The sequence below is a fragment of the Momordica charantia genome, assembly GCF_013281855.1.
Source record: "Momordica charantia cultivar OHB3-1 chromosome 11 unlocalized genomic scaffold, Mcharantia_2.0 BLBB01000011.1, whole genome shotgun sequence".
NCBI lineage: Eukaryota > Viridiplantae > Streptophyta > Magnoliopsida > Cucurbitales > Cucurbitaceae > Momordica > Momordica charantia.
This window is the reverse complement of record NW_028275159.1, coordinates 10828208-10852218: the sequence shown is the minus strand read 5'-3', so window position 1 is coordinate 10852218 and position 24011 is coordinate 10828208. Positions and strand designations below refer to the sequence as shown.

General features: G+C 37.5%; 2 protein-coding genes across 3 annotated transcripts; one reads left to right on the top strand and one right to left on the bottom strand.

Annotated features, from left to right (window-relative positions):
* Positions 1-5176: 5176 nt before the first annotated feature.
* LOC111013521 (uncharacterized) lies at positions 5177-9133 on the top strand. Its single transcript, XM_022287985.2, has 2 exons — positions 5177-8361; positions 8541-9133. Exons 1-2 carry the CDS (start codon positions 5535-5537, stop codon positions 8999-9001), a joined length of 3288 nt encoding a protein of 1095 aa, XP_022143677.1. The 5' UTR covers positions 5177-5534; the 3' UTR covers positions 9002-9133.
* A 1753-nt stretch (positions 9134-10886) lies between these two features.
* Positions 10887-13116, bottom strand: LOC111013532 (Thioredoxin superfamily protein). 2 transcript variants are annotated; one of them, XM_022287996.2, is made up of 9 exons: positions 12834-13116; positions 12660-12725; positions 12487-12567; positions 12342-12395; positions 12192-12260; positions 11705-11767; positions 11505-11587; positions 11341-11406; positions 10887-11237 (listed from the first exon to the last, which is right to left on the bottom strand). In XM_022287996.2, exons 1-9 carry the CDS (start codon positions 13056-13058, stop codon positions 11207-11209), a joined length of 738 nt encoding a protein of 245 aa, XP_022143688.1. In that variant the 5' UTR covers positions 13059-13116; the 3' UTR covers positions 10887-11206. The 2 variants fall into 2 exon arrangements, with proteins under 2 accessions (XP_022143688.1, XP_022143689.1); XM_022287997.2 differs by lacking the exon at positions 12487-12567.
* Positions 13117-24011: the final 10895 nt, after the last annotated feature.

The window sequence follows — 24011 nt, the reverse complement described above, 5'->3', positions numbered from 1 at the left end:
TCAAAACTGCTGGTGTTAACTCTAAGTGAAATTGAAGAATATTTTCATTCTTCTTTCTTCTTTTTTTAAATTTAAAGATCCAACAAAAATACAAATAACCTGGCCTCTACATCATGATATGAAGAGAATTTTGCAACATGCATAGGTAACAAATAAGATGGAGAAGATTTGCTTGATTTTTCCCCTTTTTATTTGGTGAAGTGGGAAGGTTCATGTATGGGGAAAAATGGACCCTACTTATGTTTATTATTATTATTTTACTTTTTTTTTTCATTAATAATTTCTTTAGGAGTAGATTCACTTGCATTGATGGAGCAACTTTATCAATTCCAACATTAAATGATTTAGAGTTCTTACCATATTTGGTAATTCAAAAAACAAAACAAAAAAAAGAGGATCCTAAGTTTTACTTATTTAAACTTAAATATTACTCAATTATCTCAACACTTCTAAAATGGTCATTTCATCCCTCGGACTTAATATCATTTTAGCCATTAGATTTAATAGTGAAGCTAAGAGGTTCCATGATGGTCACATACCTTAGAAATTAATTTCTATGTGTTTCCTGACACCAAATGTTGTAGACTCAGATAGTTGTTCTGTAAGATTAGTAGAGATGTACGAAAACTAGTCCAGACTCAAAAAAAAAAAAAAATAGCGAAGCCAACAGGAAAAAAACTTTTACCTACAAATAAATATTTAAATTTTGAAAGATAAAATAAATGAAAACTTTAAAATTTTAATCTTTGAAATGGCATAATTGCGCCTTCCTTAAACTATAATCATTTTCCTTCACCAATTTTACTGCTGTGGTTCTAGTACATGTTTATGTCATTACATATATTAATACATATTTTCGAACTCATACATGGTCCATTTATAATCAATTAACAAAAGAAAATCAAATGACGAAAATAGAATAAATCTGAAAGTTTAAATAGATATTCTAAAATGAGTAGAATGAAAATTTTAAACCTTTATTTTACTACACATTTTTCTTTAATGTTTGGCAGGCTGGTTTGTCATTTTCACCCTTTGGATTGTTTCCTTTGAGTGGATAAGAGATCTCTTTCCACAAAAACTTTTTGGATAACCACACAAATACACATGAATGTAGCCCTTATGACTATATTTTGCTATTTTTTCTAAGGGGAAAACAAAAAACATCACTCATGTTAAAGCTATAGACCTTTAATTAACTTTATGCTATTTGACATCTACATGTGTATATTTGTTTTCTTTTTTTCTACTTTGTGTAGGAATTAATAAATTAAAAGATTAACACATTATTTTATTCTTTAAATATGTGTTAAGGTTGAATTTCATTCATGTTGTATTGAATATTTTTGAATTAACAAGTCTTAGTTTTGTCAAAACGAGCATAGTTCAACGGTAATTGACATATATCTCAAACCAAAGAGGTTGGGATCTCAATCCCCCATCCCGACATGTTTTACTAAAAAAACATATCTTAGCGTCTCAAAATAGTGATGATGTGTGAATTAAATTTTGTATTTATTTATGAAGTTTAAATACTCATTTGGTCTTTATTTTGATCTTTATACAAATGTTTGTTCATTTTAATTCTTATAATTCTAAAATGCTCATTTTAGTCTCTATACCTGTTTAAAAGGTGACCATTTTCATTTTTGCCTTATTTCATTGGATCACAATTTTAACATGACACTTCACTCACTTAAATACTAAATTTCTTGAAATGTGTAGCCATAAATTTATATTAAAAGATTTCCATTTTGTAATTAGGGACCGAAATTGTCACTTTTTTAAAGTACAAGGACCAAAACGAATGTTTTGGAAGTACGACCGTTAAAATGAACAAAATTTAAAAGTACAATAACTAAAATAGATGTTTTGAAAGTATATGTACAGCTGGAAAAAATATATATATAGTTACACCTTTTTATCAACTTGTTTTTATGGGATTATTAGTTGTAATATATTAGCAGTTTTAATTAGTACACTTTCTTTTTAGCAATAACCAATAGGTTGAGTAAGTTTTAGGGAACAGGCCATCACCTAAGTAGGTTTTTGATTTTGTGAGTTGACATATATATTTCTAAATAAGATAATTATAAAGTGTATTTTGATGTCCCGTCATCGTTCATCAATACATTTTAGATTAAATATATATTTTAGTGCCTAATGTTTCGGTATGTTTTTCAATTTAAGTCTCGATTGTTAATTATACTATTCTTATCCATGAATGTCAAAATTGATTTATGATATGTTAACATGACATATTAATTAAAGTAGGATCACCTATATTTAAAGGAGAGATTAAGCCACCTAGCTAGACAAGGATGCATGTTTTTTCCTTCGAAAAGTCGCTAGGATAAACCTTTTTTTCGATGCAATTTATAACATCGGGAAAAATCTACTTTTGGTGATGTTTTATTGAAAACGTTGGAATAAGTAAAGCACCTACCGGCATTTTTTTAAAATTTTATTTCTTGTAGCATAGGGAGGTGAAACTTTCTAATTCCTCCCAAATTTCTTAGAAGTTAAAGCAAAATTTTTAATTTTTATTATTTTAGGCTGACATAAAATTATTGCATGACATATAAGTTTATCATTAACCAATTTCAACATTTACTTAAAGATATAATTGAAAAATGTCTACAAACATAAGGACCAAATTTAAACTTTTAAATAAAAATTGAAAAAAACCTCGAATATTACTGTCTAAAACATGAATCTACCCTAATTTTTGATACATAGAGAATAAAATAAAAGTTTTCTATGATTATGGATGAAAGTGAATCATGACAAATACATGGGACAAACTAAATTATATATTTAGCCGAACAAGTGAATTATTATTGTATGTTTTATTTATAGATATGATCAATTAATAAAAAATGTTGAATAATCATTCAATTAATTATCGGGAATAACTTTGGAAATTCTTTTTGAAGAATTCTAATTAGTCTCTCAAATCATTTTGATGGAAATATGATATAACATATGTTAAGGAGATCATATGATAACTTCAACTTGTATATCTAGATTAATTGGATGATAGTTTGAATGGCAGCGATAAATCTCCCTAATCTGTCATGTCATAGTTTATCCGTTTATTATTAACAATAAATCGAGAGATTATCTGAAATTATTTTCAAAATTATCCTAACTCAGTGGTAATTGACATATATGGTCAAAGGTGATGAGTTTGAATCATCATCCCTAATAATTGTACTAAAAAAATAATAATAAAAAACAATAAATTGAGCTATTATCTAAAATTATTTTCAAAATTAAATGGAATTAAATAACATGTTGATATTTTTATAAATAAAACAATTCAACATTGGTAATGAAACTTAATCGATATTTTCAATATACCTAAAAATATTGACGAAATATGGAAAATGTCAACAAAATATCACCATTGCGAATATAAAAACTGTTAATAAGGAATTTTAACTTATATATAAAATATAAAATGTTTATTTGTTTATTTGAATGGTTTTATTGAATTTCTTCATTTTCATGTTCTTTCAAGAAATATATATCAATATTTTTATAAATTAGAATTGCGATATATTTACAATCTATAAAATTAAGATGATTTCATCAATATTATTTAATTCCTAGTTTTTTCCTAGTTTAAGGTTAAATTGCATTGTTGAAACCTAATAGAGTTATTTTTCTAACTAGTTTTAGAATATAGCATTACAAAATATGTTAATAGGAGTTCCAACCTTCAACCTTATAAGAAGGTTATTAATTTTTTAACAATTAAATTATGATCAGACTACCTATGTGTTTATATCGACAGCTATTGGATAAAACGATGTCTTTTTCCAAAATTATTCGTAATGAATTTAAATTTAGCATAATTTAGATCAAATAACCAAGTTAATAACCAAAAAAGTAATTACAAATATAAAAAAAAAACATGTACATTAACAATGATTTTTTTTTTTCGGTATAACATGTAAGGTGGGATATTTGAACTCATAACTTCTAATTTGACATATGTATGGTTGAACTATGTTTAGGTGGATTATATTAATGAATACATTTAATCAGTATATAGATTAATTAATTATTGATGTAATTATGCTGCCATGAGTCATGGTTAATATATAGCAATGACATTCTTCATTTGTAATATAGCAAAAAAAATAATAGCAATAATAATAATACTGGTAGAAAAAGACTAAACTAACCTTGAAATTGACCCTAGTTATTTATTTATTTATTTATTTTTGGTCCTATAATGCTCTCACACATTGATAGATGTTTATCACTGCAGTCTATCAACATCTAAGTTATGCATTCATTAGCTTAGATAGTATAAGAATGTAAAAATAGAATTACCTAAAAATATCTAAATATGTGTACGTGAAAAATTAAAAAAAAAAATTATCATATTGCTATATTTATAAATACGATAACATGAATTGCCACCTATTAAAATTTCTCTTCAATCATATAAAATAAAACATATTGATTTACCATTCTTAAAGTCGATCATTAATTAATAATTAAAAAACGCTATACTATAAGAAAATGCTATATTGTAATTAATTCTGTAAAAATATAGGAAATATTATTTAATAAAACATCCTCTCCATTCAAAATTTTGATATTATTTACCTTTCTAATTCCGGGTCGACGGGTGAGCAACTATTTACATACGGTCTACTATTAATTTTTTAACCGTTTATTATTTTTTATAAAATTATCTTCTTTTACATATCTCTCTTATTTTTTTAAAAATTATAAAAATTCAACTGTCTTAAGTAAAAAACAATACTCCAATATTGACGAGTGAGCAGCTATCTATATACTGTCAACTATTAAATTTTTAACGGTTTATTATTTTTTATAAAATTCTCTACTTTTACCTATCTCTTATTTTTAAAATGTTACCTACAAGATAATACTCCAGTGTTCACGGATGAGCAGTTATCTATATACTATCAACTATTGAATTTTTAACCGTTTATTATTTTTTATAAAATTCTCTACTTTTGCATCTCTCTCTTAGTTTTTAAAAATTCAATTGTGTTACGTAGTGCTCACCTGTAAGCATCTAAGTTTTTTTTTTCCTAGCATTTGAGAAGAGGAAAAAAAATAAAAAATATGTATTTTTTTTTTCAATTACAAGAATGTTTTTACTTGAGCCTTGTAGTTTCTACTCTAGGTGTTTTCTTCTCCATCACTTTTCTAATTGAACCAATAGAATCAGTTTGAGAACCCAAAATCAAACACAAACCCATCATCAAAGGAATCAAAAAGTGCAGTAAAAATGGCAAAATCATATCACACTTTCTTCCATCTCTCCAAAAATCCATAATCTCATCCCCCACTTGTTTGTATCTGCCAGTGTGCATGTTTCTGTTCCAATCCAGTAGCAACCCATTGTTTTTTGCATCAACTTTTTCTGAAGAACAATGAGTTCAGCAACAGCATAAACAGTTCATGCATTTCTGTTCTCCGATGAATTTGAATTCGGAAGAACAACTCTGATACAGAGACGGATTGTTAATTGTTATACCAATGTCATGATGATTGGAAGTTCAATTTCAGTTTCTGTTTCTGTTTCTGTTTCAATCATTGTTTTCTCTTTGTTGTTACCAGAAATTTGTGGTCTCAATCAACAGGGCATCTCTCTGCTTTCATGGCTTTCAACTTTCAATTCATCTTCCTCGGCTACTTTCTTCTCTTCTTGGGATTTCACGCATCAGAATCCGTGCAGTTGGGATTATGTGAAATGTTCTGGCGATGGATTCGTTTCGGAAATCGAAATCTCTTCCATTAATCTCGAAGCCAGCTTCCCGATGCAGCTTCTTGGATTCACCTCGCTCACGAAGCTCGTTTTGTCCAATGCGAATCTCACTGGGGAAATTCCGCAAACACTTGGTAATCTATCGTCATTGGCCGTCTTCGACCTGAGCTTCAACGCTTTGATCGGGAAGATTCCGGTTCAGATTGGGAGGTTGTCGAAGTTGGAGCTCTTGGCGCTGAATTCCAACTCGTTGAGCGGCCAGATTCCGCCGGAGATTGGGAACTGTTCGATGCTCAAGCGGATTGAGCTCTACGACAACTTGCTGTTCGGGGAGATTCCGGCGGAAGTTGGCCGGTTGAGGGCGTTGGAGATTCTTCGTGCAGGTGGAAATCAGGGCATTCATGGCGGAATTCCGGATGAGATTTCGAACTGTGAAGGAATCACGTTCTTGGGGCTCGCAGATACCGGCATTTCGGGGCGAATTCCGAGAAGTTTGGGAGGGCTTAAGAATCTCAAAACGCTTTCGGTTTATACTGCTAATCTGACCGGCGAAATCCCGCCGGAAATCGGGAACTGTTCTTCGTTGGAGAATCTGTTTCTGTATCAGAACCAACTTTCCGGGAGAATTCCTGAGGAATTGGGGGAGATGAAGAGTATCAGAAGGGTGCTGTTATGGCAGAATAATCTGAGTGGAGAGATTCCAGAATCTCTTGGGAATGGAACAGGGCTTGTAGTTATTGATTTCTCATTGAATGCTTTGAGTGGTGAGATTCCAGTTTCTTTGGGTAAATTAATTGCTCTTCAAGAGCTTCTTCTGTCTGAGAATGAGATTTCTGGAGAAATCCCTTCGTTTCTCGGAAATTTTTCGTCTCTGAAGCAACTTGAATTGGATAACAACAGATTTTCCGGTCGCATTCCGCCGTCGCTTGGCCGGCTGAAGCAGCTCTCTCTGTTCTTCGCCTGGCAGAATCAGCTCACCGGAACCCTACCGGCGGAGCTCGCCGGCTGCGAGAAACTCGAAGCAATCGATCTTTCGCACAATTTCCTCACCGGATCGATTCCAGATTCTGTGTTCAATCTCAAGAACTTGAGCCAGTTGTTGTTGATATCCAATCGACTTTCCGGTGAAATTCCTCGGAATCTTGGCAATTGTAGCAGCTTAACTCGCTTGCGGCTCGGGTCGAACAACTTCACCGGGAGAATTCCGTCGGAGATCGGGCTTCTTCGTGGTTTGAGCTTTCTGGAACTGTCGGAAAATCGATTTCAGTCGGAAATTCCGTCGGAGCTTGGCAACTGTACTCAGCTGGAAATGGTTGATTTGCATGGAAATGACCTCCATGGAAACATACCTTCATCCTTCTCCTTCCTCATTGGACTTCACGTCTTGGACCTCTCCATGAACAGATTCACGGGCGCCATTCCTGCAAATCTAGGCAACCTTTCATCTCTGAACAAGTTGATTCTGAGGGGAAATCTCATCACTGGTTCAATTCCTTCTTCATTGGGTCTTTGTAAAGATTTGCAGTTGTTGGATATAAGCAGTAATAAAATCTCTGGTTCAATCCCTTCTGAGATTGGTGACATTCAAGAACTTGACATTCTTTTGAATCTGAGTTCCAATTCCTTATCTGGTCAAATCCCTGAAAGCTTTTCGAATCTCTCTAAGCTTGCAAATTTGGACATCTCTCACAACATATTCATTGGAAACCTGGGAGTGTTGGGAAATCTTGATAATCTTGTCTCTCTTGATGTCTCATTCAACAACTTCTCAGGTGTTCTTCCTGATACCAAGTTCTTCCAAAACCTCCCTCCCTCTGCATTTGCTCGAAACGAGAATTTATGCATAAAAAGAAATGGATGCCACTCGAATGGAGACGATCGCAGCAGGAAATCGACTAGAAATCTCATCGTTTTTTTGTTTCTTAGTGTTATTGCAGCTGCATCGTTTGTGCTGATCGTGTTGAGTTTGTTTATGAAAGCTCACGGGACAGCATTGAGCAAGAACAGCCCAGAAGATAGCTTGGATTGGGAGTTCACTCCGTTTCAGAAGTTCAGCTTCACTGTGAATGATATTACCACGGGATTATCGGACTCGAACATTGTCGGAAAGGGTTGTTCGGGCATAGTTTATCGTGTGGAGACCCCAGCAAAACAATTCATTGCAGTGAAGAAGCTATGGCCTTTAAAGAATGGTGAAGTTCCAGAAAGAGACTTGTTTTCAGCTGAAGTTCAGATTCTTGGCTCCATAAGACATAGAAACATTGTTAGACTTCTGGGTTGCTGTAACAATGGCAAAACCAGGTTGCTCTTATTTGATTACATGAGTAATGGAAGTTTGGCTGGACTGCTCCATGAGAGGAGGCTGTTCTTGGATTGGGATGCAAGATATAAGATCATACTGGGAGCTGCCCATGGCTTGGCTTATCTTCACCATGATTGCATACCTCCAATTCTTCATCGCGATATTAAAGCAAACAACATATTAGTAGGATCACAGTTTGAAGCTGTTCTTGCCGATTTCGGCCTGGCGAAGCTCGTCGATTCTTCAGGCTGTTCAAGACCTTCCAATGCCATTGCTGGTTCTTATGGCTATATTGCTCCAGGTAAGTATCAGAAGATTGAAATTATTTGCTTAAGTTACTTCAAATCTGGAAAGAATCCATTTGTAGATTGTTTAGACACTAAAAATTCTAGGATGTTGCATAAACTTGGCAAAAATGAAACCAGTTCAATTGCAGAAGCTTCTTAATATAGATCTTTTCCATGTAAATTTTCAATGCAGAATATGGGTACAGCTTGAGGATAACAGAGAAAAGTGATGTATACAGTTATGGCGTCGTGCTTCTAGAGGTCTTAACAGGGAAGGCGCCAACAGACGGTGGAATCCCAGAAGGTGCCCACATTGTCACTTGGGTTAACAAAGAACTAAGAGATAAAAAGAGGGAATTTACAGCAATCCTTGATCAGCAGTTACTCCAGCGATCGGGAACGCAAATGCAACAGATGCTTCAAGTGCTCGGGGTGGCCCTCCTCTGCGTCAACCCTTCGCCAGAGGAACGACCAACAATGAAAGACGTCACGGCCATGCTCAAGGAGATCAAGCATGAAAATGAGGAGTATGAGAAGCCCAATTTGTTGGAAAGAGGAGGAGCCATCACAAATCCAAAAGCAGCAGTTCACTGTTCCAGTTTTTCTAGATCATCTGAGCCTCTAATTAGAGCTGTACCTTCTGCAGTACCATAGATTCAAAAACCCTGAAGAACAATTCAGTTCACTGATTTATTTCCTTTTTAAGAAAACTATGAAATTTATTTGTACAGATTGGAAGTATGTAGCAGCAATAATGACAAGGCTGAATCTGTACTTCTGCTTGAAGTATCTCTCTCATTCTCCATACTGAGTACTTCCCGTTCTTTACAATCCGATGCAGATCGCATTGCCGTATTCCCCGTATGTATGAACTAAAGAGAAGCAAACCTCCTGTGACATTACCAAGAAAACTTTATGAAGAATAAGTTTGGTAGCAGCTGTTGTAACCAATATAGAGGGGACCAAGAAAAGAAATTTTTGCCCTCAAAACCTACTGAGTTGTCTGTGGGCAGCTCAACCAACAAATAGACATCATAGACAGACAAACTTTTGGTATTAGACAAATAAAGGTTAAGCTGTAAAGAGCCATTTCGGACCACCATGCTTTTAGCAGTTTCCATCTCAACAATAATATGTGCAAAGAAAAGAGAAAGCTCATGCTCCATGATCTTGAAAGGATACGTTGCTTTGTAGTCATGTGACGCTGAAATATCGTAGGTCCACCGATTATTTGTCCAAACTTATCAAACTCCAATGGCAAAGAAGTCGAGCAACTGTTACTATCGCCAAGGTAATAATGAGAAATGCCCAAACCTCGAGAAGGATACGAGTTTTTTAACATCCAAAGCAGATGAAAATTGCGATAGACTTCTACACGAAATTATGACAAACCTATACTAAAAAAGGGGGAAAAAGAGAGTATAACAAATTTCTAACTTGAATGGTGTATGATTAGGGTGTTCATATTCTCAATTAGAATGTGAATCTCACGGCTACACAAAAAGGAAGATTATGGGTATAAAAGTAGAAGTCAACATCTTTATCCATATGAAGTCTTTAGTTTGAAATTGAAACTAAAAGCAAAGTCATGAAGGCTTAGGCCCATAGCAAACAACATCATACCACTATGGAAATATGGAGAAGTTTACTATTCTGACAAATGGTATCAAGTCATGCCCTAAACTTAGCTACGTGGGTAGAACCCTCAAATATTGAACAAGGAAGTGGTAATGAGAAAAATCCACAAATGCTGGACAAAAAGTGGCGAGAGATAGAGCTCTATTAGACAAGGCAATCGGATAAAAAGATGAAGCTTTATTAGATTGAGGGGAGGGGTGGTTGGTGTATAACCCACAGCCCGATACATGATTGAGCTTTATCAGACAAGTAGTATTCTATTCTCTGTAGAAGAGAAGTTGGCATAGTGGGCACGCTCTCAATGGGACTAGGAGTGACCAAATGAATGACTATTTGAAGGAAAATTCTTTATACTTTGTTCGTAAGGGAGGATTGTTCTACGACCAAAGTCTCGCATAGGACAAACAAAAGAAAGATTATTAGTATAAAAGTAGAGGACAAGATTTCTATTAGTATGAGACCTTTTGGATGAAATAAAAAACAATGCACCAAAGATAAGGCCTAAAGTGGACAATATAATACAAACGTAAAAATATGGAGAGGTCCATTGTTCTAACATTCTCAATTAATCTGTTCCAAGCAATATTCTAGATTGAAAGTTTCACTTTTAGTTTTAATTTCTATCTCATCCCCCAAAGGGGCAGCCCAGTTGGCAAGAACTTGGACTCTCTTGGCCATATTGATTTAGAGGTCTCAGGTTCGAACCTTTTGATAAGTTGAATACCAAAAATCCTTGATGTCTTCGGAGGCGGACGCAAGTGTTCTTGAGTATAGGGGAGCAAAGCTCTGACTCCCAATTATAAAAAAATTAAAAATTCTATGTCATGAATCAACATCTAGTACAAAAGATTGCTTTCTACACAAAATGATTTGGACCCCACTATAAAGCAATGAAAGCAGCTAGACTAAAATTTACTCTTACATATTCATATGAAAAATACCACGTTACACTCGATTAAAATTAAATTATACTTGGATGAGAAATAATAAAACAATAGCCTTTTTTTCCTCTTTATTTGACATAAATACAAAAAGAATTATCGCTATAAAAGGAAAAAAGAGAAGTTAAGAAAATATCACAGGAGTAGGATGGATCGAATGATTCAGAAAATCAAAATGCTTATTGGTTCGGTTGGGAAGTTTGTGTGCTGCATTTAACGCCTTTGCTCGGAGATTTGATCTTCAGGCAGCAGAGAATAAGATTAGTGATTATAGCTTCATCTAAGGATGCCACTTTATGCTACATCCAACACTGTAGGAAATTATGAAATGAAAATTAGGTTATATTATATGTGATTTAATGATACCATGAAACATATGCATATGCAGAGAGCTGATGAGATATCAGAAAATACCTCGGTTTCTGCTCCGAAGATACTGGTTGGCCACTGAGAACACAATCTAATGCCAAACTTAAATCCCTAATCAAATTGTAAAGCAGTTGAGTTAGTTGTTAACTTCAAGCAATTGCAGTAGAGCAAAGTTTCAAACACATTTGAATTAAACCCGGGACACCGACCTCCCAGTGACAGGCACGTTATTACTCGGTCGAGAATCGTCAAACTGACCATGATAAACCAACTCATATGGCCTTCGCCCATCCTGTTACATGCTTAAATGCTGCTATCAATAAATCTTGGTTTCTTCAAGCAAGATCTGGAGTAAGTATACTAGGAATAGTTACACTAAAAATTAACAAAGCAGGTTTAGTTAAATTACCTTTTTGAACAGAAAAAACTCTGGTGTGCAGACTGCACCGAAATCCCTTGCAACTTTCTGTGACTGCAATTAGATATGTACAATTAGCTTTCAAATTGATATCAAGGCTTCAAATTAGAGTTCAACTGATTGTGAATATAAAGGCATCTACAACAGACAGCCTTTGGCTCCTCATAATCCTCTCACCAATACATGTAACTTTATTGCTACTTTGAAGGAAAAACAAACATATATCAGTTCTAGACATGACATTTAGAACCGATATTGACCAAATTGCACGGTGAATTCAAGGTGGAAAGCAGTGTGGTCAACTATTGGATTGTAGATGCTGTTAGGATGTGTATGCAATCTCATTGGTCGAAATTAAAAACCAAGATAAAACAATGCTTGTAGGACGCATCGTATCGATAGTCAAATACCGGATCATATTATTCTACATAAGGAATAGCTAAATAAAACTAATAGCATAAGGTTTAAAGGAATATACTGCATCATATAAATATGGAAAGGGATAACTGAATGCTTTTGCATCTTCTGCCATGAACTCTGGTCCATCCTGTCATGAAAATTGCCATGGTCCGACAATTAAACAATCCGTGAACGCAACTTCCAATTCCAACTACGAAGTTAACCGAACCTGTGGATGCGTAGCTACAGAGTTTGAAGATATGGCTGCAACAGCCAGTCCTTTCTGTAAGACCACAGTATAACAATTATGAGTTATTGTACTGACTACAGAGTTCCTGCTGTAACACTACACAGAACTCAGATATTTCTTGTACCTTCATATAGAAATTTGAAAGTTTCACAATATCTTTTTTCAAGTGTATAACAAATGGGCAATGATTGCAAATAAACATGACCTGCAAACAACAAACAAATGCACAGCAAAAGCAAAACCCTAGAGTCTAAAACAGAACAAGCAATAACTGGATCAAATGGAAACGAATTTTACCAGTAAAGCAGGATAGGGTTCAAAATCCTCCAACTTCCATACTTTGCCTGTAAGAGGTTCAGGAAGCTAAGCCAATGGCGCGACCATAAAAGAAAGCCAAAAACAAATTGTCGTCACTGAAAACTGTGGCTCAATTTCAATTGCTTGGGAATACAATTGCATCAAGTAAAGTACCTCAAAATTTGGGGCTCGGAAGCCTAAGGAGACCCCTTTGGATTCGGTTCGAGCGCATCGAAGAACGAGGGTTCTCCGCGTTGGAAGACGCAGAGGCTGGAGCTGAAACCTGAGTTTGGAGAGCCATGGCGTTGGGGCAATTTGAAGGTTTGCGGCGGCGGACCTGAATGGCGGGGGAAGAAATGGAGCGCCGATTAACGAAACAGTGGCAGCAGTAGCGGCCATGTTTGATAAGGTTCGAACAGGGCAGTACGTGGCCGTTGCTTCATAACTCACTACTTACTTTCCTTTTGATGCATGGCTTAGAGGATTTTTTTTTTTTAATAATAAAAAATAAAATAATTACTACTAAAAATATATTATTGAAACCAGTGTTAATTCTAAAATAAAATAATTACTATTAAAAAATAAAATGAATTGTATTAATGTAGTAATTATAGTGTTTAGTAAAAACACCTTACCTCTGGAATAAAAAGCAGATATTTCACCGACATCAAACTGGCAGTTTTGTACCATTTAGAGACTTTGTTTTTTGATAATATAAATTAAAAAGAAAAAAAGGAAAAATAAGGTAAGTTTGAAACTATTTTCAAATATAGGGTAGAACATACACGATTTAGCGAACTCGTTTCCATTAGACATGAATTTAGGAAACTTCCATAATCGTCTGATGTGGCTCCAACTGCGGACAATTGGAGCCACGGGGCGGTCCAAAATCGTGTGCATTGCACACGATTTATGAATTCGAGTACAATGCACACGAGTTCGATGGTCCTTTCGACCCCACTTGTTCTCAAAACATATTTCATATCCCTCTTTCTCTAAAAAAACACTACTGCCGCCCTCCACACACCCCTTGAAGGGATCGAATCCCCAGCGGCAGCGGTTGATCGTGAGTCAACTCGGATTAGAAAAGAAACGATACCGATTTAAAAAAAATAGAACATTTCTATTAATAATGAGGTTAAGCCTCTTGGGGAAGAGAAAAACTCACATTCGAAGACCGTTGGCAGATTCTCTTCCTCGAGCATGAACGTTGTGACACACGACTGCTCAAATCGAAGTCAGACATTACCACAAAGTTACATTGCTATTCTCTTTTGGATCAAGAATGGATTGTGGGTTCTTCTTGACAAAAAAACAAAAGGAAAATTGGAATGATATTGTGAGAGAGAAGGATATGTTTTTGTAGGAAAAACCATAACATTTAACAACAAAACACATACAAAATCTCTAGGCACCAAGGAAGAGAGAGTGGGAGTCTCCACCCTACGATTTTCTAGCAATTTTGCTGGGAAGTGGTGAGTTTGTTACCTATGGTAAATAACATAGATTAACAAAATATATATATATATATATATATATATATAAATTAAAAATTAAAACCTATTTTAATTCAATTAATAATTAATTAATTAATTAATTAAACATAATTTAATTAAATCACATTTAATTAAATTAATTAATATTTGAATCATATTCAAATATACATATCCCCCATAACCTATGGTATTTAACATGAATCTAATTCACATTAACTTTTAACCTATAGTATTTAATATGAATCTAAGTCACATTAAACTTTAACCTATAGTTTTAATATATACTAAAAAAAAACCTATAGTTCTAATATGAATCCAATTTATATTATTCTCTCATAATATATAGTTTTATAATGTATATACATTATATTAAATTGTGTCATATACAATTAATTCAAATTCCCTTTAATTAAATTTGAACAATTTAAATTCCTTCCAAGACTTGATGTTCTTAATTACCCTTTATGAGCTAGCAAGGGGACCTAATGGACCTATAGATCAGAAGCTCCAATGTTAGAAGATTAATCGGTTAAATTCATTAACCATCTTAATCAACATACGTTCACTACGGGTTACTCCACTAAAAACACGCAACTGAACTCTTCTCACTATAGAGTTTTTCTTTGTCCACGGATATCGACCATTGACAGCAAGTCAATCCTTCACAAGTGTTCGTAACCATAGATGGGTCAAATTACCGTTTTACTCTTGTGTTACATCTTGTACCTTAAGTACTGTTAATCCTCTAATGAACAACCCGGTTAAGGTCCGACCAATAATCGGAAATTCAAGTCCCGGAGTCGGCATTAAAGGGAACACTCATCTACTCCCCTAAAGTCGGGAAGAGTGAATTTCATCTTGTGTAGTTATGTTCCCAGCTCCCTACTTGGTCTCATCCCCAAAATGGTGAGAATGTTGAGTCGGCGACTCGAGCCACTCTCACCCATACAGATCAAAGAACGAGCTCTCACAGGCAGGAGTTCATAACTCACTCAGGATTGAGAATGAGTTGCCTGGTCATTCTATGAAATAGCAATCTATTAGTCAACAGCGTTACATCTAAAGATCAGCTATTTTGTGGTCCGGTCTTATACAAAATCATTGTATAGGATACCCCCACTCACATGTCTCTACACGAACGACCTGGATCGAGTCGTCTGTAATATTTACAAAGTGGGACGTATCCATAGTGTAGTCAGGATAAGGTACCCAACCTTATCCATATACTATAGACCCTTCACGTTATTCTCGAGACATTATCCACTTGTATATCGAAGATATATCAATTATATACCCAGTATATATTGTCCCGGTTACATTACAATAACCTTGGATGTTTAGTTTATTGGATTAGATAATTATAATGAATTCAACAACAAACACTACAAGAAAATTAAGTATTTTCAAAAAGTATAAAATAAACCTTCGATAAATCTTTTTTCAAAGGTTTACTCAACCTTCAAGTCGAAATAGGCCCCGTCGAAAAAGCTTTTTCGAAAGTTTTGTTAACCTTCACAAATTCATATTTTTCAAATGTTCAATTAGCCTTAAAAAATGCATATTTTTCAAAAGTTATAAGTCTTCGATAATTGTTAAATTAGTTGTCAATAATTAGTTAGTTTCAATTACTTTTTTCGAAGGTTTTCATTATTTTCCAAGGATCATAATTTTATTCTTAACCATCTTTAAACCTCAAAAAAAGTTATTTATTGGCATTTGTAAATCCTTCGAAAAAAATAAAGTAGAATAATAGAATTTGAAATTAATACTAATTTGATATTATTTGTTTAGAAAAATTAAATTACTTTTCCTAGTTAAAATTTATAATTCAAAACTACATTCAATACAAGCAAAATATTATTTACTATGACCAATAGTTACTCAAAAAACAATCAACAAGTAGTCACTGTATTTCTAAAACTAATTCAAATAATACTAATACTTCAAATCCCTAAAACAAAAAAGAAATAAAAATTATAACCTGTAAATATTTTTGCATCATCTCAGTCATCATTGCTTGAAATCGATGCTCAAAACGATTTTGTAATTCAATAATTTGATCTTTGAGTCCTTCTACCTCAACCTTTTTTTGTCATTCAGATTCTTGAAGACGTTGTTCTGACTCGTTAAGATGTCGATCAAGATCACAAACTTTGGAAGATGATCCAAACAACTCAGAAGGAGTAACACCGACCCATAACCTCAAATATGCCCATGTTTCTCTTGTATGGATTGTGTCGAATTTGGATCTCACATTTATCTCCCTATGTCATAAGTAGATAATGCATATTCTAGTATGGATTCACAAGAAAACAAATATGGTTGAAACTATCAAATCATTTACCTGAAAAAACATTGCAATAATTTCACAACAGGTGATAAGACTTGATTATAGGCTAAAAAAGTGTAGGTTTGCATGCTTAAGTAACTTATATTTGGGATGAAAAATGTATGTTCATGCATATAATTTAAGGAAAATGTGCATAATTTCTTATTAGGAACTTTGAAATTCAGTTATAGGTAAATGAAGACTAATTTTGGTAAATATGCTTGTTTTGTAAGGAAAAGTGAAGATTTATGATCACAATGCGTCAGACACATCACCTGACTAGAATTTCCAGTTTACTAGAGGAATGCACTAGCCAAATTGCTTTGAAAGTTCCAACTAAACAATGCTTCAGCCACATTCAATGCTTAGATTGTCAAAACGGGAATAACAACTTTTGACCAAATAATTGGTCCAAGATTCGATTGTACTCCTAATATCTCTACAACAAGTGGTTGCCAACTTCCCTTGAATTTCTCAAATCCTTATTACTTCCATGGTCTATAAAAGGAGCCTCCAAGCATCACTTCTACCCATCTCATTTCCATGCTTTGCTTCTTCTTTCTAAATTCTTGTTAACTTTAGCTTTTAAGTTTTAATTACAGTTTTAAGTTTTGTTCTTCCTTTATTGTTTTTACACTTATCCCTTGCTTATTTTATCGAAATTCTAGTTACTCTAATTTGTGTTCTTCTTTCCCGATTCAATGAAAATTCATTCTTTTGTTATCTTCTTTTGCTATTGCATTTATTTTAATTCCATGAGTAGCTAAATTAATTTTTCAACCCTCCTACAAATGGTTTAGTTCATCTATTTTAAATTACATCTATCAGTGAGTACGACGTATTACGCTCTCTTTGCTTATCTTGATTGATACAATTTATCCAGTTGATTTTTTTGTTGGCCACTTGTTTAAATCACATTGGTTTGAATTTAATTCTGAAAAGGTTAGAGTCAAACGGATCTCATCAAGGTAAAACAGGAAGTTATTTAGAAATAAGAACTAAAACAAGATCCTAGACATAGGCTCTCTTACCCGTTAAACGTAAGTTGGAATTTAATTTATTTAGGATTCTAGAGTTGCATAGACATATATAAACACTAGTCTAAACTTCTAAACAAACCAAAAGCGGTATGGAATAGGAGTTGAACCAATTTGCATAAATTGAGTGTAATTACGGACACATTTGGTAGGTGTAATTCATAATTTTAGAACTAAACAGTAGTAGGGGGTTGGCCCTTTAAATTCTATTATTTTCGTGTGTTTTTCATGTTCAACCAATCTCACCAATTTTTATCACAAACCTGATTGCTCATTCCAATAGTTTTCAAATTCAATTTCAAAAGAAAAACTAGTCCCTGTGGAGACGAACTTGGAATATTTCCAGATTATTACTTGTGACAGTGTGCACTTGCACTTACCCTCTAGCTATTAAGCTGAGGCGCAACAATAGGCATCTTAAGTGAAATATTTTTACAAAGTCAAAGTCGAAATACCCGTTAAAGAGACTGAAAATTGTTGAAATTTTAAAGCCAAAGAGTACTACATGAGTGAATAGGTAAAAAATAGAAATGTCATTTTATATAGAGAAATGCAACCACATGGGAAGCCCCAATTCTAAATCTATTTTATTGTCACAATTCTTGAAGAAATGTATCATTATAGGCTTTAGTCATTTCAAAATGGGTATTGTTTGTTCTGTTTCCTTTACTACCATATTATGCAAGAAAAGCCAATGATACAACAAGATGAGAAGTCATGCCTTCCGGAAGTAAATACACATTATTTAAGCAAGTCTCTCGTAAGGTGCAACCTATCAGAGATTCAAAGAAATTCCGTATTATAAAAAATCAAAGATACTTCCCACTTGATACATAGCTACCAAATTGCTCATATTAATTCAAGCATAAGACTAACAATAAACTCAGTTGTGTACGCGAGGATGAGAGAATTCAGTATTCAACAAACCTGTTGAATTAAATTTCACCAAGCAAACTTGTCGAATCAGGAACGAAATAAAAAATTCTAATTGAAGTGCCAATTTTGCACATGTTTACAAGAGAAGTTTATGATAGCGGCATCACGAAGTTGTATTTAGTCCTTATGCAATTCGAAATAGCAACTCAATCAAAACAATTTTCAGTAGAAAACACTTATAAACATTACCCTCAATTTGTTTTTGTTTTCCACTAATCTATTCAAACTTCAAACGCATTCAAAGAGGGGAAAAAAATCAATCAGAGAAAACAGAGAGAAAAAAAAAAGCAACATAAAGAACCAACATTCAAGACTCCGTAAAAGTGTAATAATCTTTGCAGCACTTTTTTTTTTCTTTTCACAAAAAGCAACTCAAAAACAAATATCTTCACCTTCAATCAATCCTTCAAAATTTCTCTCTTTGCTTTACTCTGTTTTGAGAAAAGGAAGAGAAGAAGATTTATGAGATTTAATGTATGATAAATGTTTATGCAAGAATATGCACAACAATTTTTTTTCTGATCGTAGCTCGAACCCGGTCTCCGGACCGACCTGAACACTTGGGCGGACCTGCACAAAAAGTTGAACACTCCGACGCTCAAGTCAGTATAGGTCGGATTCCCAGTTTAGTTCGAGGTAAAAAACTATACCTCAGTGTGGAGTGAGGTCCTCTACTTATGGGTGGTAATCCCGTTAATCTCGCGACGGTTACACCCGGTGATTTCGGGACCGACGGTTACACCCGGTAATCTCGGAACCGACGGTTACACCCGATAATCATGCCGCTGACAGTTGCTCACATCGGACCCGCCGAGCTTCTCGGTAGATCGAACCTTGACCAGGTCGCACCTCGGCCCTTACACTTAGCACCTGTCAATGCTAGTGGTGGTAATCTCGGCGGTTCGAGTTGGGCATGACTCATGAGTCATCTTGAAACACCAATAGCTGTCTTCCACGTGTCCAGGGTATTTCCTCCCCCAAACATTGGCCCCCTCTCTGTCCGGTTCGATCTCGACCTAGCAGAGAAGATCATTCGATTCGCTTTGGACACGTGGCGACTTCCTATTCGTGGAAAAATACGACTGTTGCGATAGATTTATCGTCGGAATATTCAAATATTCCGACGCTTCGGATCTTGGGAAGATCCTAGCCGCTCGCTGATTACACGTGTACGGTGGGGGAGTTTTCCGATGAGCTATAAATACCTCCAATCTTTCAGGTCATACCTTACGCTTCCTGAATTCTTGGAGTTTGATCTGAAGGCAGCTCGAACCCTTGGTAGGTCGGTCTCTTCCCTCTCACTTTCTCTTTCGAGCATAGTTTCCATGTCGTCCTCTTTTAGCAGCGACTTAGGATCCGATGATAATTTAGCTCGTAGGTTAGAGTCCGAGCTCGAGGAGATAGAAAACTTTAGGTTCTCCGACGATGGAGAGGACAGTGATGCTTCAACTTCGGGTCAGGGTTTGGAATACCCTTCTAGGATACACGAGCACTACCTCGGACCCCTTCGTAGGGGGTTCGCTATCCCTGAAAACATCCTCCTTAGGATTCCATAGGAGGGGGAGAGAGCTGACAATCCTCCAGAAGGATGGGTCATTCTCTACTTCAAAATGTTTGAGTACGGCCTCAGACTTCCCCTTCACCCTTTCGTCCAAGAGTTTCTTTTCCGAACTGGGCTGGCTCCGGCTCAAGTGGCCCCCAATGGGTGGGGTGTCATTTTTGCTTTGGCCATTCTTTTTTGGTTACGAGCTCGGGACAATGAAGAGGCCGAGCTATTGGATGTTGACCAGCTCCTCGCTTGCTTCGAAGCGAAAAGGATAGCCAAAAAGCCTGGTCGGTACTATATGTGCGTAAGAAAAGGCGCAAGAGGTATAGTTAAAGGGTCGACCTCCATCAAAGGATGGGTGAGGAAGTGCTTCTACGCTTCTGGGGAATGGCTAGCAAAGGACGAGTCAGGTCGTTCCTTCTTTGACGTTCCCACTAGGTTTGGGAATCTAGGTACGGAGTGGTTCTTGCTTTTTATGATAAGCTTTCTTCCTTGTTATTCAGGTCTAACTCAGATTTTGTCTTGTGCAGTATCAGTCAGGCCAGTTCCCGAGCTTACTCAAGCCTCATTTGACACGCTGAAATATTACAAGGAGCACTTTCCGAGGGGTAGGAAGGTCGGAACCTTGGTGACCGACAAGCTGCTGCTCGAGTCCGAGCTGTTAGATTACAACCCTGCAGTTCGTCCCATCGAAACTTCAAGGCCGAACTCCAAACTAGGTATGCCGAGTTTGCTACCCCCCCTTTTCCTCTAACTTTGTGTTGACTCTCTGTTCTTTGTTTCGCAGCCATGGTTTGTGGATTTGCGAGCAATGTAAAGCGCAAGTCCAAGGGCTGAGCCCATGCTCTCGAGGCTGCCCAGAGTTCAGAACCTGCAGCTCCCGCTATGGCAGGACCAGCCTCAAAAGATCCAACACCAGTGATCGAGCTGGAGTCTTCTGGAGGTCCTTCGCAGGAGAAGCGCCCAAGGGGTCAGACCGAGGCGGTAGACGTCTCGCCTTTGGGCGAGGAGGTGGGGGAGGGGGCCCCTCTGAAGCGGAGGAAGAAGAAGAAGAAAACCACCTCCCCCTTGGAGGTCGGAGCCTGTGGGGCCCTGCCCGCAAGCTTCGCAGACCGGGTGGACGACCTTGAAGCCAGGATGGGCCGGACGTTCGACGTGAGAGCACGGTTCAGAATTGAACCGTCAAGTTCTGGGGTGAGGGACCAGGTGTCCCACATCTCAGCTGCAAGTTTGGACCACTGCCTCAGAAGAGCGTCCAAATTTGTAAGTGACCCGGGGTCCGTTCTGCAGAGGACCATTGACTACGCCGCTGAGGTGAGATTGGTTTCTTTATTTTGCTCAATTTACCTAACAGGTAGCTCGATCTAATTTTCTTCTTGGTGTTTTTCTCAAGCGTTTGTTGCTTCCATTCAATCGGCCCTAGCTATAAAGGCCGAGCTGGATGGGAGGGAAGTTGTGGCAGCGAGGGAGAAAGAGGAATTCTCTGCTGCCTTGGAGGCTGCTTCCTCCACCATGAAGGATGAGCTGCTAAGGGCTCACTCTAAGGTGGACATTCTGAAGGCCGAGGTGGAGGCCAAGGCCGAGCTGTTGAAGAAGAAAGAGGATAGACGCAAGGCCCAGCTCCGAGCTGCCCATGCTATCACCAAGGACCTGGAGAAGGAGAAGTTCCAACTCCTCAAGGAGAAGGACGACATGCTTCAGGCGCTTGAAGCGAAGGACGAGGAGCTGAGGCGTGCGACTACCGAGCTAGAGACGGCGAATGAGCGTCTCAGCAACGGAGCCCTGTTGGAGGAGTCTTTCAGGCAACATCCTGACTTCGACGGATTTGCCAAAGACTTTTCTGACGCGGGCTTCAAGTTCCTCATGTAGGGCATTACCTCCGACATGCCTGACCTTCAGATCGATCTCAGTGGTCTGAAGAAGAGGTATGCCGAGCAGTGGGCTTCTAGACCGAACGGCACCCCTGGCCCCCAAGCGTTGGTGAAAAGTATGTCAGAGATCTGGACTCCGACTACTCCGATCTCGAAGAGGACCAGGTCGGCACCACTCAGGAGGGCGCTCCTCAAGCAGGCTCTTAGGAGATCACCCTCTTGGGGTCGCAAGGCGAACGGTCCCCTCACCTCGGGAGCAGCTGAGGCCTTTCTCTGTCTTTCTTCTCTTCTCTTTTTGTTTGTAAGCGTTAGGGCAGAGCTGCAAGGTCTATAAGCCTTGGCTCTGCTCTCCATTCAATGAAGAAGCTTTTGTTCGCTTGCCTTTTCTTTAAACTTTGTAGCTAATCGTCACCTCGCACCTCTTACTGTTGAGATCGCGCCTTTCCTTAAGACTTTGAATTTGAATCTCCGTCTAGTATTCAATGCATTGCACCAACTCTGGACTTTTAACATCGCATCCTTAACTTGAAAACGTTAAAAGGCTAAAATCCTAAGTCCGTAGCTGTCCTTCATATCGCACCTCGTACCCTTAGGTTTAGAGGCTTGATCATTCTGAACTTTTCACATCGCCCCTTTACCTTAAAGGTTTGAATTTTAAGTTCATCAGTGGTTTTGGCACGCACCTCGTACCCTTAGGTTTTGGAGGATTGAATTTTAACCGACTGCTGGAATTTGATAGTGTGGGAGTCCGTGGCCCCCATTTAATTTCTGGTCGAACTCGGAGTCGTGAAATTAAATCATCTCATCTATTCCAACCATAATCCTATTGAAAAAGTTTTTACAAGTCCATTGAGAACCATTTTGGCATTTCAAGGGTAATAACGCTTCAGGTGCTCCGCGTTTCATGGGTGCCCGAAGACGTCTCCTGTCAGATCGGCCAATATGTACGTCCCAGGTCGGACTATTCCCTTGACTTCAAACGGCCCCTCCCAGTTCGGGTCAAGGGTACCCACATGGGTTTGGACCTTCCTTAAGACCAGATGTCCGACTCGGAAGGTTCGAGGTCGAACGCGGGCGTTGTAATGCCTGGCCATTCTGCCGTGATATTCCGCCAGGCGTAGCTGGGCCATTTCCCTTCTTTCCTCCAATAAGTCGAGGTTGAGGAGCAGCTCTTCCCCATTTGCTGTGGGCTCGTAATGCTCTACTCTGTCAGATGGCATGCCGATCTCAACTGGGACGACAGCTTCGGAGCCGAAGGCCAGGGAGAACGGGGTCTCACCCGTCGACTCTCTTTGGGTGGTCCGGTATGACCATAGAACCTCTGGTAGCTCTTCGGCCCACCTGCCTTTCTTGGAGTCCAGTCTAAGTTTGATGTCTCGCTTGATGATCTTATTGACTGCCTCCACCTGCCCATTTGCTTGCGGATGTGCAGGGGACGAGCTAAGGTGACTTATGCCAAGCTTGCTGCAAAAATCTTTGAACTTTGCGTTGTCAAACTGCTTCCCATTGTCTGTCACAATGGCCTTCGGTATACCAAAGCGACATATGATATTTGTCCATACGAAGTACGTGACTCTGGATTCCGTTATGTGGGAGAGCGCCTCGGCCTCGGCCCACTTTGTGAAGTACTCCACAGCAACCACAGCGAACTTGGTCTGGCCTTTGCCCAAAGGAAAAAGACCAATAATGTCTACCCCCCACTGCGCGAATGGCCACGGGGCCGAGATGGGGGTGAGCAGCTCGGGAGGTTGGTGGATTACGTTTCCGTAGCATTGGCAATTGTCGCAAGTTCTAACGAACTTCTTGGCGTCCTGGCTAAGAGTCGGCCAATAGTATCCTTGTCGGACCACCTTGGCTGACAGCGACCGGGTGCCTGAGTGATTGCCGCATACTCCCTCGTGGATTTCTCTGAGGACGTATAGGCCTTCTTCAGGGGTTAGGCATCTCAGTAGAGGCAGGGAAAAACCACGTCGGTACAACGCTCCACCTCGGACTACGAACCAAGCTACCTTCCTCGCTAACTTTCTGCGCTCTTTGGGGTCTTGTGGTGAATTGCCCCTAATGAAGTCCATAATCGGGTCCATCCATGAGGGCTCTGGAGCGCCAATCTCCATCAGATCTGGCTCCAAGATCGAGG